Source organism: Chanos chanos, chromosome 5 (assembly GCF_902362185.1).
Source record: "Chanos chanos chromosome 5, fChaCha1.1, whole genome shotgun sequence".
Classification (NCBI taxonomy): domain Eukaryota; kingdom Metazoa; phylum Chordata; class Actinopteri; order Gonorynchiformes; family Chanidae; genus Chanos; species Chanos chanos.
The window spans coordinates 50,818,644-50,834,816 of record NC_044499.1 but is presented as its reverse complement, the minus strand read 5'-3'; the positions used below and the strand labels follow the sequence as shown (position 1 = coordinate 50,834,816).

General features: G+C 44.3%; 1 protein-coding gene across 1 annotated transcript in view; it reads left to right on the top strand.

Moving 5' to 3' along the window:
- timp2a (TIMP metallopeptidase inhibitor 2a) overlaps window positions 1-11,014 on the top strand; it is a 15,402-nt gene extending 4,388 nt beyond the window's left edge. Inside the window, exons 2-5 of the mRNA XM_030774137.1 lie at window positions 7,653-7,753; window positions 8,259-8,367; window positions 9,635-9,759; window positions 10,793-11,014. Coding sequence (XP_030629997.1) covers window positions 7,653-7,753; window positions 8,259-8,367; window positions 9,635-9,759; window positions 10,793-10,990 — 533 coding nt within the window. The 3' untranslated portion in view covers window positions 10,991-11,014. The remainder of the gene's footprint in view (window positions 1-7,652; window positions 7,754-8,258; window positions 8,368-9,634; window positions 9,760-10,792) is intronic.
- Window positions 11,015-16,173: the final 5,159 nt, after the last annotated feature.

Here is a 16,173-nt window from a genome sequence, read left to right as displayed (position 1 = left end):
TTTCAGAACCTGGTATTTTTCTGAATTTGGGTCTCTTTCATGTGGGCTGGTTTCCTAAGGGCGACAAGAGCAACTTCTAAACCATATTTCACGCTTGGTTTTTTTTTTTTTTCTTCTCCAAAGTGTTGCTTACAAACTCTTCCCTCCAAACCATTATCTTGCCCAGAGCTTACACAGGAAGAGCGGCGCATTCTAACCTCACTCTGGAGAATGACAGACTGAGCGTACGGCCTACAGCAACTTCATTTTGGGGCCTTTTTATCACCTTCTCTCCCAGTTTAGTGGTATCCAAGTCCCTCATATCTCTAACCTCTAGCACTTGCATGGCTCCCACGCTGACTGACTAGGGCATAAACTATATTCTCAAGATCTGTCCATCACTAACCTGATGCTCCTGACCAACCAGCGGGAGCCGCTATCGCAGCGATAAGGAGATGATCGTCATCTATCTGTCTTCATTCATCAAAGATTGCTATTGGGATATGAACTCAGGTCTCTGCAGTGGTGGGTTAGTATCTGTTCTTCTACGCCCCCCCCAGTGTGCCTGTCTACAGCTGCTTGAAGACAGTGGATAGAACAATACAGTCATTTAGGCCCATCCATCCATCCATCCATCCATCCATCCACCCATCCACGTTTGCTGTGTTACTTAATGTGTTTTTGTTGTGAAAGCATGACTTTGCACCAGTGACAGGCATAAGGGAAAGCAGATAGGCTCACTTTTTTTTTGTTTGTTTGTTTTGGTGAGGTTTGTGTGTTTTGAAAAGATTAGCGACGGAGCACTCCGCTCCACATCCCCCATATGCCCAATTACTCCGGAACCTTCGACGGAAGAGGGCGACAAGCAGCGCAGCTCACCATATTTGCTCAGTGGAAAATTACTGAATCCGTAGTGACAGTCCAGAGACATCCGGGCCAACTTCTGTTAAATCTACGTTGTCTCCAGAGTATTCGTGAAGCCTCTCGCTGCTGTCGCGTTGTGCAATCGCCCGTTTTTGTTTTCGCATGCAGATAGAAAGGTACCCAGTGCACAGAAATAAAGGCAAGCCTCTTTTCCTTTTTAAGGTAAAAACCTCGCTCGCTCTGCTCTGTAAACTAGAGAGAGAGAGAAAGAGAGAGAGAGATTCGCATAATGGTGTGACTTAAAACAGCTACGTGACAGGCGGCGGAGTGGGCAGACGGTCCAGTCCTCTCCCCAGAGAGGTGCGCTCCTGCAGGGGTTTGGGTTTCTCCACATGACAGAGTTTAGCGTGAGACTGCACAGCCTGCGGTGTCTAAAACACTCGCTAAAACGCCGTCGGGTTCCTTCCCAGTCCTTTTGACATCCGGGCTGTGGAAATCTGAGTGAAATGCCTGGTTCTTCAGTAACCATTGGGAAATAACCAACTCGTGTAATGTGTATCAGTATTAATTCTTGGCCAACCAAATTTCACGCAATTCTCTGTTTCTTCATGTCCTTTGTGGACAGTTGCATGTGTGTGTTTGTTTACCAGGGGCCGCGAGGCTCTCTTCTGCTTCCCAGAGCTGTGTGAATAACTGTCCTCTACTTCTGTCCAGTCATTTCCCACTGTGGTCAAACCCTCAGACTCACAAACAGGCCAGCCGAAGGAGTGGCCCCTGTCTTCTCGCATGAGCCGCACTAACAACAACCCTTTGGCCACATAACTGCCTTCTGGCCCTGACTCACCCCTGTTCACATGGTCATTATTCACAAAAGGGACTTTTTGACATTTTAACCGAGGGCTCTTTTGAACAAATAACCCACTCTGTCCAAGTGGCAGCACCATTGTCATGCCCACACACTGGTTTTCAAAACAAACTGGTACACGGACGCCGTAAAAGCAAGGATGGCATTCTGCAGATTCACTTGGGATGTCCAGTCACGGCCTGTGCAGGGTGTTTTCAAATGATGGCCCTGTCTCCAAGGGTGTGATCTTTCTTTTGTCTGATTGAGGTAAACAGTGTCTAATTGAGGTAACCAATGCATAAAGCACACAGAGATGAGATAAATGATAATCTGTTTGAGCTTAGACATGGGGGGGGGAAAAACCCAGATACATTCATTTTAACATGATTTTTCTTTCTTAATGAATTCTTTGTGGGTGTCACCAGCATGCAAGGAATTTTCAAAGTTCAAACCATTTTTTCCAAATTGTTCCCCATGGCAGAAACTGAGGCAAAATGTTTTCTCTACTCTACAACGGAAAATATCTCCTTAATAAAACATTACATTTTATCACTGAACGTAATTCCAAACAGAAAACTACTGGACCAACGCCAGTAGTTCAAAATCCAATATAAACACAAACAGCAATGCTCTTAATCGGTTTATCTTAGAAATAGTCTAGTATAAAACCGTAGCTTTAAAAAAAAATTCCATGCATGCTCATGATCCTCACCCCCCCCACCCCCCCCCCCCCCAAAAAAAAAGAAATTATTGCACATGCAAGAATGTACGAGGGAGTGGCAGTTTTGCAATTATAATGTTAAAACTTCACTCTCAATCCTCAAATTATTTCATCCACCTAAGGAACAGCACAGCCTCATCCTCAGGCAACTTCATTTATCAGCTAATGAATCTACAGCCTCAGACGGCTATTACTGTAACTTTGCCCATCAGTGTGTAATGGAGTTAGGCGGAGTAGACGAATTGGTTTTAGTCAGAGTTCAACTGCTACGACTGGCGCGTGGCCAGCTTTAATTCTCGCCGTGCGAGGGGGGGGGGGGTGTAAGTACACAGCAGTGTCAAGGAGAGATCCAATTACCCAGATGAGTCGTGTCAGGAGCATTTCACTTCAAACGACCCGCCCAGACCGCAGACGACATCTTTACTGTTGGGAAGAACGAGATTTATTCCTCCAGTCAGCCCTTTCTTTGTGATTGCTTTGTGTGAGAAAGAAAGAAAGAAAGAAAGAAAAAGAAAGAGGGGAAAAAAACAAACAAAACAAAAAAAAATCCTGCACATGGCTTTCATTGTGCCTGTTGTGTTTTTGTTTTGTCTGTTCTTGGAACGTAACTTGTCTGAGTTGGGAAGTACGCCACATGTCTGGTGTTATAACAGTGCCTGGTCTCACGGGCAGGTTACTCATATGTAATAAGTGTTAACGTACACTTGTGTATTACAGATTTATATATCTGAATGTCATGTTGAGTTGATGGTTTGAGACCTTGCTAACCTCTTTAGGGTGATGGTGGTCTCGTTTACATGCTCCCTGTTTGAGGAACTGCAGAGCAGTGCTAGCCACTGATTGTGTGAACCTGAAGCAGGCGAACTCGTTGAAGCACTGTTACCAGGTTACAAGAAACAAGAAATGGTGGAGTAATGTCTATGGCTGGGTTTTATCACCAATCACATCTCTATGTTTATGTCTATGGCTGCCTGTCAGCTAACTTTTACACATCTTTAGCTCAATAGGGATAAGCGTTTCATGACTGACCTTTGCTAAGTCTCCAAACGTCCTTAAAATATCACCACTTCAGTTACTAAATCCACTCACCAGGGCCAGTGGTGTGATGCAGTGGGGGCTCTTTTATTATTATTATTTTTTTCTTTGCTTTGGAAAAAAACAGAGAGGTCAAGCATCACCCACTGAGTCTTTTTTTAACCACATGTTTCTATTCTTCTCGAAGTTAATTCTTTAAGGGCACTTGGCAAGCCAAAGCAACATTTTTTTTTTCTTTTTTTGGGGGCAAAAGCTTTTATCTGTAACGGACCGTCTGCCAGTCAGTGACACACAGACAGTGTGTAATGCGGTAAGATTATTGATTTATGGACGCTGTAGGTCGTCTTCTTTGGCACTTTGAATTATGGCTCTAAAGTAACCCAGTGCGCGCACACACACACACACACACACACAGATACTGTGCACACCCACAGTCTTGTGATTAGACCAAATGTGTTTGTGTGTGTTATGCGTCATGTGTGGATGTAGGGCAGCTCTGTCATTGTGTGTATGCATCTGTGTGGTAGAGGGAAGGCAGTTTTGGGATGGGGGGGGTCTCCATGGTTCATGGGTGCAGGGGTCTTTTCTGGGGCCTGGGCTCTTTGTCGTGACCGTTAAAAATGTGTGTGGTGAAACTGAAGCCCAGGATGTGGCTTTGAGCTCACACAGTGAGTTCTGTTTTCATGGAAAATATGACAGAGGAGTGATATGTGCATACGTATGCATGTGTGTGTGTGTGCGTGTGCGTGTGTGTGTGCGTGTGCGCTAGGACAGCAGGCGTTTGTGGGTTCTGCTTGATTATCAGAAACGCAGAGACGCACACACACACACACACACACACAGGGAGAGAGGGAGAGAGGAATGTGGGTCAAGCAGGGAAGTGGGCTGGGGCGGGAAACCAAGCTTCTGCATGCATTTCAATTTGTCTTCGTGTTTTAAGAGCAGATTTTTAGGGTTACAAAATCTGTCCTTCGGTCTTCTACTCCTAAGGTTTTTTTTTTTGTTGTTTTTTTTTTTCAATCCCCCAAGGCTGTGAGTGTACCAGCAGAAATCTTTGATCAGTTTCAAAAAAAAAAAAAAAAAGCCCAGATGTTTGATCTGTGCTAGGCTGCGGTAATCTGGAGAGCGCTCCGGTGATGCTGGAGAGCCTTCTGGTTGGTGCCAAACCGATCTGGAAACAGGCGTTCTCAGCGCAGTTAGCCTGTTAGCATGCAGCAGAGCCCTGATCCTCCAGATAAACACAGTCAGCGTTGACATAGGTGGAAAAGCATGCGGTTTGGACAGGGGGAAGGGCTAACTCTTAGAGCAGAGAACTGTTCATATCTGTTTCTTTTCCATCTCATAAGAGTGTGTGTGTGTGTGTGTGTGTGTGTGTGTTTCTCCCTCTAGTTATTTTATGTCTTTGCCTGCTATATGCCAGGGCTCATATTTTCCATGGAGAGTGAATTCCCTGGAAAACTGCAGCTGTTGCATGCCGTATGGCGGCCTTCTCTCTCCGTCTACGTCCGCAAAAATCCCACTTTACAAAGTTCTTCACTTTTTCTCTCTCTCTCTCTCTCTCTCTCTCTTTGTCATCTCAATACACAAACATTTGAAAAATGACTAACTTAAAAACAAAGCATAGCAAATAAACATTAAAAAAAAACCCGTACCCCAAAAGCCGTGCTCAAATGATTAAATTTCACTACATTTTGATCTACTTTTCTAAGCTGTTTTTTTTCCATTGTAGTCACACAAAAATGTCCATCTGTTACCCTACGATTAGAACAAGCTGTCTTGCAAAAACACAGAAAGCAAACAGACAATGAGAGACCACAGAAATGATTTTTAGGACCGAACTGGCAGGGCCTTGGACCCTCTGATTTGGGGCCAGGTCCGGACGTTGTACCTGCTGATCGGGGACCAAGTCCGGACATTTTGCTGACGGTCACGCGGCGGAGGGGGGGTGGGGGGGAAGAGGAGGAAGAGGGAGCGTGTTGTTCAGTAGTTCATGGTGTGATCAGAGCTCTGGTTTACTGTGCAGCCCAGTACTGATGAAGCCCTGATACACACGCTGTTCTCATTTAAATCCATCTGCAGGTGGTTAACTAGGCCTGCTGGTGAGAAGCAGAGGAAAGGAAAGAAGTTTCTCCCATGCTTGTTTATGTGTGTGTGTGTGTGTGTGTGTGTTCATCCCTCCCCCCAACTTCTTTGTGCAGCGCTTTCCTCAGCCCATAATAAGAACAGCTTTTAATGACATAGAAATATGTGATTTTCACCCTTTGTTAATGCAGTCTGTCTACATTTGGGTTTATGTTCTCATACATCACACTAAAAGTGCGGCCCACCGTTAATATGGATTGTACCTCAGGTCATTCACACTGTTCTACTACCTGCAAAATCCTCAGAACCTCTTAGAATGGAGTTTATGTAAAAGGCCGTCATTCACTCGAGTTCACAGAAATGTCAGAAAATAACACTCGTAGCGTAGGGCTTAGTGTAGTACTTGTATCCTGAAATTGGAAACCAGGTCGGCCATTTTGGGCGGTTAAGCAGATTCTTGAGTACTGTTTTCTTGATTTTGGAACTGAAGTAAAGTAAATATTCTTCTGAGCTTTGCGAACATTGGATATCACGTGCTCTGTGCTATGTATAGATCTCAGATTCGTTTACTCATACAATTTTAGCCATGAGGTAAACATTAGTCGCTAATTATTTCCTTATTTGTTGACTTGGCAGACGTAGACAAAACCAGTTGAGTAAACAGCAGCAGTTGGGAAATTTCATCTTTCCAGTGTAGGCTAAAGGGAACTTTCTCAATTTCCTCTGCGTTTCGATATTTTGCGTTCATTTTCTGGCTTCTCGAAAACCTGATAAAGTAAGCCCAGTTAAACGAACCTGCAAAGCTGTTTTCATGGTGGTTTAATTGGATTTGAAGACCTACCTGCCCTTTGACGTTTCACAGAAGCTAAAGCTGGTGGAGCACAAACTCCAGACTAATGTGGGTAATGGCACAGTTCACGACGTGAGCTGCCCTGGAGCCTCTTTGATGCAATACCTGCTCAGCGCTCCTCGAAATGGACACAGTTCAGCCAGAGAACACACGCAGCTCGCCCTCTCGTTGTCCTCTCACGGAAACTGTCTGAACTGACTTTGTCCCAAATGTGTGATCTTGAATCACAGGACCGTTGTCTAATTTCTGAGTGTGTGTGCGTGTGTGTGAGTGTGTGTGTGTGAGTGTGTGTGTGTGAGTGTGTGTGTGTGAGTGTGTGAGTGTGTGAGTGTGTGAGTGTGTGTGTGTGTGTGTGTGTGTGTGTGTGAGTGTGTGTGTGAGTGTGTGTGAGTGTGTGTGCGTGCACATACGTTAGCGTGCATGTCACATGTATACAAGTTTATTCGTGTTTATTCGTTCTCTAAAGAATCGGTCGGTAATCCCCCCCCCCCCCCCCCCCAGTGCTTTGTACAGCAGTTTTCTTTACAGGAAAACAGAACCGTCTTTTGAAGACGTACTAAGGGGAAAAAAAAAAAGAGTGGAGAGGCATAAAAAGAGGGAGAGAGAGAGAGAGAATGAATGAGTCAGCGAGAGGTTGTCGTGTGTCAGCACCTCTCTCTCCCACATGTTGGCTGAGCGGACAAAGAAAGCTACAGAGCTGTCGCCAGCTGCTTGGGCTTGGCCTGCAGGAAACGGGATTTGGGTTTTGGGGGCATGATTCCGTTTTATATACACACAACCCCCCCCCCCCCCCCCCCCCCGATTCCTGTGAACGTTCAGGCTGGCCCTCAGGGGAGAACTGGTGTGGATGATCTTTAAAGACACAAGATGAAGAACAGGACGACGCCTGCTTTTGTGGATTCGTTTGTCTGACTGAACAGTGGCGTAAACGAAGCCAGTCTCATTTCAACCACTGCATCATCAAAAATCTCACAGTTTTGCATACTTGCACACACACTCACGTGATTCTGGGTATGAAAATGTAAAGCAGACCGCTCCGTCTGGTTTAAATGGCATTAAATCTTTTTGTGTCTCAGCACTGAAGAAAAAGGATGTTGTGATGAAAATACCAGTAGAATAGGTATCCCAAGCTTCTCCACCGTTCACTCCCCAAACTGCTCCAGTGCATTCTGTTATTCCACTGAAAATGACTATGGTGGTGACGATGACGATGACGATGACTGTGATGATGGTGACATATTAAGAGTTAAAATTTGCTCTGTTTTCCTTTTGTTTAGTTATCAGGGCAAAAGTGGTCGGCGGGAAAGAGGTGGATTCTGGGAATGATATCTATGGCAACCCCATTAAGAGGATCCAGTACGACATAAAGCAGATTAAGGTAAGAAAGGAAACCCAGAGACACGATCAGAATCAGTTTGCTCTACGTTGCCTTGACTGGTTTGGTTTGCCGCGTCGCCAAACACACACACACACACACAGCACACACACACACACACACACAGCACATTCATCAGTTTACACCAAATACATGTGCGGAATAAAAACTCCATCCGAGAAGTTTTAGATCCGAGTAAACACAGCTGTCAGGTCGCTCAAAAACACCGCCCACGTGTGAGCAACTGTAAGAATGTAAGACCAACTGTAAGAGTGTAAGATGGCAGTAAAAGGACCACGTAACATGAACTGTGCACAAGCCCAGAAAAAAAAAAACGTTTTACAGCGCAAAAAAAAAACCCCAAAACGACAATACAGTTACGGTAATCCTTAATACGTTGCCTGGAAGACTCACTGTTATTTTACCTCAGGTTAAAAGAGATTTTCTCAGAATTACGTCAGTTTAAAAACCACAAAAAAAATGCTCGTTTTTCTGTTGTGCTCGTCAGATGTTCAAAGGGCCAGACCGCCACATCGACATGGTCTTCACCGCCCCATCCTCGGCCGTGTGTGGAGTGTCTCTGGACACCAATGACAAGAAAGAATACCTGATCTCAGGTAAGGGCCGCCTTCACGCCTCCCCGTCCTGCTTCGGATATTGGACGAAGCCCCAGCCCAAATGAGCGACTGACAGACTGCTATGGCCGTACAGCAGCAGTGCAGCGTCCCAACAGCGCCGCCCTGCTGGTCACTTTGTTCATCATTTTTTCTTCTTCTTCTTCTTCTTCTTCTTCTTTTTTAAAACTCATCGATAAAGACAGGCAGGTCACAAGGACAGCAAAGCAGAGACATGCCCTTAAGGTACATTCTAGAAAAACAAAACGAGTTTAGAAAACCCTTATAGCAGAGTGATATTCAGTATTCTGAGTTTTGGTTGGATGGGACTGTTCTCATCTCTCTTTTACTGAGAGTTGCTGAGTATGCAGCCTATACCACAAAAAAAAAAAAAAAAAACGAGAGAGAGAGGGAGAGAGACGGTAATGTCGTCAAATGATGAACAGGGTCGTTCTCTGGTTTCTCCATCTAAGGGCTGATCCAGTTCAGACCAGCAGAAGCCTAAATTACAGAGTTGGGGAAACAGTGTCCCATGGAGGGTAGACATTGTTTGGGGAGGAGGGAGGGGGGGCCGGCTGACGGCGGGGAGGGGGGGGGGGGTTAGTATAATGAGGCGAGTCTGTACTCGTACCCGGGAGCGGCTTGCTGAGGTTGGGGATTCAAAGCGAAGCATTCCATTCGACATAGGACAGACAGGAGCTGAGAGTCAAGATGACAGAAGCAGACATCTGGGGAGAGAGGAAAATTCTCATTTGTTTGAGAGAAAAAGTCTGTCTGGGTGGAGTGTTGATGGCATTGTCTTTTTTTGTCTCTTTTTCTTATGAAATCTGACATTATATGTTTTTTGTTTTTTGTTTTTTTTAGTATGCTCTTTGTTCATTCAGTAGTCCAAATATTTATAGATGTCCTTCTGAAAGAGTCTGTGACTAATCTAATCTAACGTGTTTTGACTTTCTGACGACCTCCAAACCTTACTGGACCTGCATCTTGAATCATGCCATTCTTAATGGGTACAGTTTAATTATAGTCTCAAGTTAGAACAGTGTGTGTGTGTGTGTGTGTGTGTCAGAGAAAACACCCTAATAGTATTGTCTTGTCGACACGTTGGATCAGCTACAGTTGTCAGATATGTCCTGTATCAGATTGTTATGTCTTCATGTTGTTTTCCCCACACTCTCTCTCTCTCTCTCTCTCTCTCCCCCTCACTCTCACTCTCTCTCTCTCTCTCTCTCTCTCTCTCTCTCCCTCACTCTCACTCGTGCGTGCACAGGCAAGGCGGAGTCGAACGGGAAGATGCACGTGACTCTCTGTGACCTCATCATGCCCTGGGACTCCATGAGCGCCACACAGAAGAAGAGTCTGAGTCAGCGCTATGAAATGGGCTGTGACTGCAAGGTGAGAGCGTCACAGGCCCCTCTCGTTTCAGCGCCGTGCCCTCAAAGCTCCGGCCTCTCTGCTTTACGCTCGCCGTTTTTTCCCTCTGTGTCAGGAAAAGTGTTTAAAACGTTACCCTGCTGTTCACTCGGGTTTTCCCCCCGTGATTCATGATTTGACTGGGACAGAAAAAAGCCGACTCATGTATAATTTTTGGGGGGTGAGTTTGGACACTATAAATAAACATTAAGGCCTCTTTCAGAAACGCAGCTGTTAACTTTGAGACTATCCAAGTTCAGCTACTGCGTTACAAATGTGTAAAAAAAAAATGACAGAAGTTCATAAAAAAAAACAAACAAACAAACAAAAAAACAAACAGTGGTATGTAACTGCAGTCAGAGGTTGACACAATCCGTACTATTTCAGCGGTGCTTCTTCTGGCTTTATTTTTTTTCTCTGTTTTGATTTTAGATTGGTTCAGTTGTTGTAGTGATAAACATAAACAGGAGAGACCATGCGTTTTGCTCAGTATGAAATGAAATAGCAGGATAGATGAAAGTTTTCAGGAGGAGTTTTTCCGGATGAGTCTGGTATACCTCATGACGCTCGTAATCATCCAGACCAGCTCATCCTGCTCAGGACTGAGCCTCTAGTGTTAGCCCTGTCGCAGTTACCAACTGCTGTGGATCTCCAGAGCAGCTTCATCCTCCAAATGGAGTCCAACCCAACTGCCAAATATGAACATCATTCTTCCCCTGTCTGCTAAACACAGATACACACACACACACACACACACACAACTGTCAGAAACATTCTAAAATGGACTTTCTATCTACTTCCTCACATAATCCTCAGGGTAACAATGTCATGGGCTTCAGGAAATGATCTCATGGGCCGTGCAGCCCACAGTTGTGCGTTGTTTTTGGAGGCGTCACATGTTGTGCACTGGTTGTCAACGAGGATGTAAATTGGACATAAAGCATAACATAAAGCTAAACTGATGTTCATGTTGTAGTGTTGTGTTGTGTTTTGTTTGTTTTAACGTTGTGTGCAGATCACACGCTGTGCCGCCTTCCCCTGCGAGACCACCGCCGATGCAGAGTGCCTGTGGACAGACTGGGTGACGGAGAAACTGATCCACGGTCGCCAGTCAAACCACTACGCCTGCATCAAGAGAGCAGACGGATCCTGCGCCTGGTACCGCGGAGCCGCACCCCCCAAAAAGGAGTTCCTGGATATCGAGGACCCGTAATCCCTGCCCCTCCCCACCCCCACCCCGCCCTACCGTCCCTCTCCCTCTCCCCCTCCCCACCCCCACCCCGCCCTACCGTCCCTCTCCCTCTCCCCCTCCCACCCCACCCGCCCTACCGTCCCTCTCCCTCTCCCCCTCCCCACCCCCACCCCGCCCTACCGTCCCTCTCCCTCTCCCCCTCCCCACCCCCACCCCGCCCTACCGTCCCTCTCCCTCTCCCCCTGTTCAGCCTGATCAGTTTAAAAAAAAAAAAAATCATGTTTAAAAAATATATATATAAAAAATAAGGAGTAAATCATTCTACACAAAAAGACCAAACCACACGAATTTGAAGCGTTTTAAATAGCGAATGGTTAAAGTCCTCCATTACATATTGGGATGAGAGGCACATTAAGTGGTCGGAGGTTGATGTATCTTCACTGTGAAGGCTGACATACAGAAACACCACTGTTAAATGACAGACCATTTAAACATGAAAGCACTTTCTACCCCCCCCCACCCCCTCCCCCCAAGAAAATTGCGCTTGATCTGTCTTTTTCCTTAAACAACTAAAAATGGCCCCTCATTCTATTTTGGAAGAAGAAGAAGGGGGAGAGGAAATCTGTCTTCGTCTTGCAGATTCGTTTAACTTTCTCAACGTATTGAATTTTTTTTTTTGCGCTTAAACCGCAAATGTGAACACAGTCAGTTTGACTTAGCGTCTGAACCCTGCCCAAGCGCCCCGGTTCAGTCTAACAACGGGACAGGACCTCCCAGTCTGTTCAAAGCCAGATCAATGACGAAAATTTAACCAGGCAGGGGTTTAAAAAAAAAAAAAAAATTAAAATTAGGCACCAAAGCTGATGCCATTCCATATTTCAGTCCATCTTCCATAGTAAGAGAGGGGGAAAAAAAAAACGTTTAAATCTCTCATAGTGCTGCAGACCAAAATTGAGAGCATGGATGGCCGCATTTAAACACAGACATTAGAGAAAAAAACAGATGAGAAGACCGCAGGAACACTCTTACGAGCCCTCTTCCCTAACAACTGAGAAAAAAGCCTCGGTTACAGGGTGTCACCCACGCAGGCCATTGCAGTTAGACCAATCGATCTGAACTCCCTTTCCAATTTTCACGCCCGACTTCCGTCCCGCCGTGCGCGGTATTAAAAAGAGCCCCGTGGCTTCCTAAGGGGAGAGCGAACGGAATTGTGTTGGCACGCCTTTGGGAAGATTTCGGAAATCTCGGTGATGATCGTGCCAGTGCTGACAGTCGGGCTGACTTGGCAGGAGAGAGAGAGAGTGTTCAGTTTTGTTTTGTTTTTTTTACATTCCTCTGCGAGACGACTCGGAGCGTTTATTTTGTCTTTAAAAAAGATCAGAGCGAGTCCTCCTCTCTGCCTCATCAGCTCAACATGGCCCAGACACACCCCTCACATATTCTGTCCGATTAAATACCAGAGTACCTGATATTTAACACACCTGAGTTCATTTCATATGTTAAATACTATTATTATTATTGTAATAATAATTATTATGATTTTATTATTATTATTATTATTTCAACTTCTTTTGAGTTAATCGATTATGATGATCCTGGTGGAAATTGTTGCACTTTTTTTTTGTAACTTTTTGGGGGGGGGGGGGGGGGGGGTTGCTGTCAGACTCACCAGGAGCATTGACTCACCCCTTTTGTTTTTCCTGCCTTTTTTTTTTTTTTTTTTTCTCTCTGCTCCTCTAATTCAGCGCAGATTCAAAACCTTTTTTTTTTTGGCCTACTCTGCATGGTTTGCTGTGTTAGGACAAGACAGTGGTGTTCAGGGTTTCACCTGTGTTCAGAACACCTTGAGTGAACTAGCACGACCATACCCCTCAGCAAAGATGGCCTCAGCACCTCCGCCTGAGTGTCGCTTTTGGCGTGTAGGAATGTGTAGCATGGGTTTTATCCACAGGTATGTGAGAGTTCTGTTGCCATGGGGAACGGGAGGGCGTGGTTATCGATGAGGTCAGGGCCCAGGTCCTGGCAGATCACAGTACTGCTAGATCTCTGCTTTTAAATGGTGATTCAGTTGCTGTACATGTTGAAGAGTGAGTCTGCAGCTCTCCTGTGCAGAGGCGGTCTGTGTCTTTAATGTGGTTAAAACTCTCTGGAGTTTACTGGCAGAGTGGCAGAGAGATGTAGGGAGGGTGTTTTTGGCATCTATTTCCTGATTGGTCACTGCCGAGTCATGTGACAGATGGAGGGCTAGGTGTGAGTGTTGTAGTTGCTAGGGTGAACCGCGTGCCTCTGTCTAAGCAGAGAAAGAAAGAGAGAGAGAGAGAGAGAGAGAGCACTTAAACCCAAATGTCGAAAGTTATCTTGCTGATGAGGTTGAAGCTTTTGGTGATGTAGTGGATTGTAAAATTCTTGAGGCGAAACGTTTGTGAGGCAGTTTTTTTTTTTTTTTAAATTTGTGACACCCTGTTAGCAGCATATAAAATCAACACCGTGATAATTCAGTTCTCGAGGGTGAGATCACTGTTGAGTGTATAGTGATCAAACTAACACTTTTCTCTTTTCGCCGGACTTACTTGCCTTAAAGGCTGGTACATATAGCTGTAAAAAAAAAAAAAAGAAACAAAAAAAAAAAACACAAAAGCATAACAACAAACAAACAAACAAACAACAACTACAAAAAAACATACTTATTCAAACTGTAAAGGATATATGTGAAAGGAGAGAGAATTCAAATCTAGACCTTTGATATTATATTCGCCTTTTTGGGGTTTTTTTTTTTTGGTTTGTTTTTTTTGGTTTTTTTTTTGTCAAAATTGAAAAACAAATGCTTGCAGTCCTTTTGGATACATAAATTACTTTTGATGGTATTGTTGGCAGTATGTTTAATAAACATTATTATGATTTATCTGCTTTTTATGAATTATAATGGAATATAAATGGCATAATTTAAATGTTTGTCGCTACCAATGTTTCTACTCTTTTGTTTTGTTTTGGTCTCTTTTTTTTACTGTGTTGTTATCTCTGATTATTTGTGTCTGTGTCTTTTCTCTTTAAGATTTGCCAAACAGTGCAGTAATATGAACTGTCTTTTTAGAGAGAGAGAGAGAGAGAGAGTGAGAGAGAGAGAGAGAGAGAGAGAGAGACAGTTGTCTGTGGAGAGCCACACTATGCATGTCTTTGATGCTTTGTGTAATTCCTATCTGGACGTTCACTTTGATGGACAGTTACACAGTATTATCAAATAAAAACCATTAGACTACAGTGGCTGGCCTGTGTCTGTTTGTTTCTCTACAGTTGTCATCTGTGGCAAGTTAATTCATTTATTTTTTTCATGCACACCTTTTCAGAAGTTTCTTTTTTTTGCTCTCTTGATGATCACATTAATCTCTTCTGAATTCTATGCACATTTTCTGTCTTATATCTCTCCAAAGCAAAACACGCTCATGTTCTTACAAACCAAAAGAAGCCAAAACATGAGGATGATCTACAAAAAACCAAAAAGTGTTAGAGTAAACTCTTATCTTAACTCTGAGGCATTATTAGTATTTGTTTTCTTTTAACAGGAATCCCACTGCATTTCACGCCTCAAGAACAATTCTTTATACGTGGAAAAATCCGGTACAAACGGAGAGACAGCAGTTCATTTTTGTGGTGGGTAGCAGAGCCTTCTGCCAGCATGAGAGTCTGACAACGTTGAGGACATTTGTTTTTTCAGAGACTAAACTCAGGGAGTGGGAATGTGATCTACACAGTTTAACCAGACAGTGCTCTCTGGTGGGGAAAGTCAAAACATGCCAATGTCACAGCAGTAGCATGTTTCTCCACACACACACACACACACACACACACACACAGGCTGTTACTAAACTCTAGCTCTGAAAAGCCTATGTGTAACATATATGAACTTTAAATTTGACTAAAGCTCTATGCCTATGACCAGTTTTCTACGTACAAACGTGAGCTCTGGTTTGAGTGACCTTGGAGATGTTTTTTTTAAAATGTACTCTAGTCCTGCAGTGGAATACCTGAGCTGTAAGGGATGAACCACAAGTGTGCCGACTCAGGCTGGAGGCCGAGGATTTTGATCTAAGACACCGTTTCCCAGTCCTGCACCTGGCGGCCAACGGCCGTGGGCGTTTTCGGGTGCCTCAGGTCCAGGAGTCGGATTGGGAAATTCGAATGTTTACTGAATCTTGGTGGACGCGGTTACTCTGCAAGCTAGGAATTCTAAGCGAGACAGATCACCTGAGCCCAAAATCAAAGCTGTCCAATAGGAGAACAGCTCCAGAACATTCCAGTTACTCAGTTACAGTCAGTTACTCAGTGAACAGAGGAAATCCAGCCCTTAGTTGAATGACATTTAGTTTAGTTTTAATTGCAGTGGTGCAGTACAACATAAACATGCCAAACATGATGTGTTGTCATCACTATCAGGAACTTTATTTTCACAGAATTCACAGAAACTGCCTCTTGGACAATTCAGGGATGTTCCATTAACAGAAGGTTGTTCAGAACCAGGGAACTTCTGTCCGGTCATCAGAACCTGGGAAGAACTAGGACAGTTCTGTCCAATCAGTTCAGTTTTTAAGGCACAAAATGTGGAAAAAAAACACTGAGTGGCAAAGGGTTAGAATATTGGTCGTTAACTCTGGTTGATCACTAATCTTCCGAAATGAACTAGTCACCCACACACCATTGGCCAGTAAGCTCTGAGTGAAGTAAACGCATACTGAGGTCTGACCCAAACCCAAGGTTTAAAGGTCGTAATAGCATAACTCTGTGAAATGAACCATTCCTGAGAGATCTGCAGGTATTTACTATCATCATAAAAAAAAGATAAAAAGGCAAAAGGTGTGTCGTAAGCAAAGTGTCTGTTCTGCCACTGACTTCTCATTCATTCGTTTTAGCCACTATTCTTTTGTCTTTGGAAGGTACGGTACAGCCCTGTGTGTGTGTGTCAGTGTTTCTCAGTGGCTTTTGTGTGTACAGTTGATTCATGATCAGGTTCATGACAGCCATTAGAGGGTGCCATAGAGCTCTGTTTGAGCTGATTCATACTAATTCAGTAAAGTCACTATAACACTGTATATAAACATCAAGGCTTGACCTGTGTAAACAGCCTCCTTACATCAGCATTAAAAGTCAGGACATGATCAGCTTCATTTGGCTTTCCTTATGTGTGTGTAAAGCACCAAAACACTACGCAG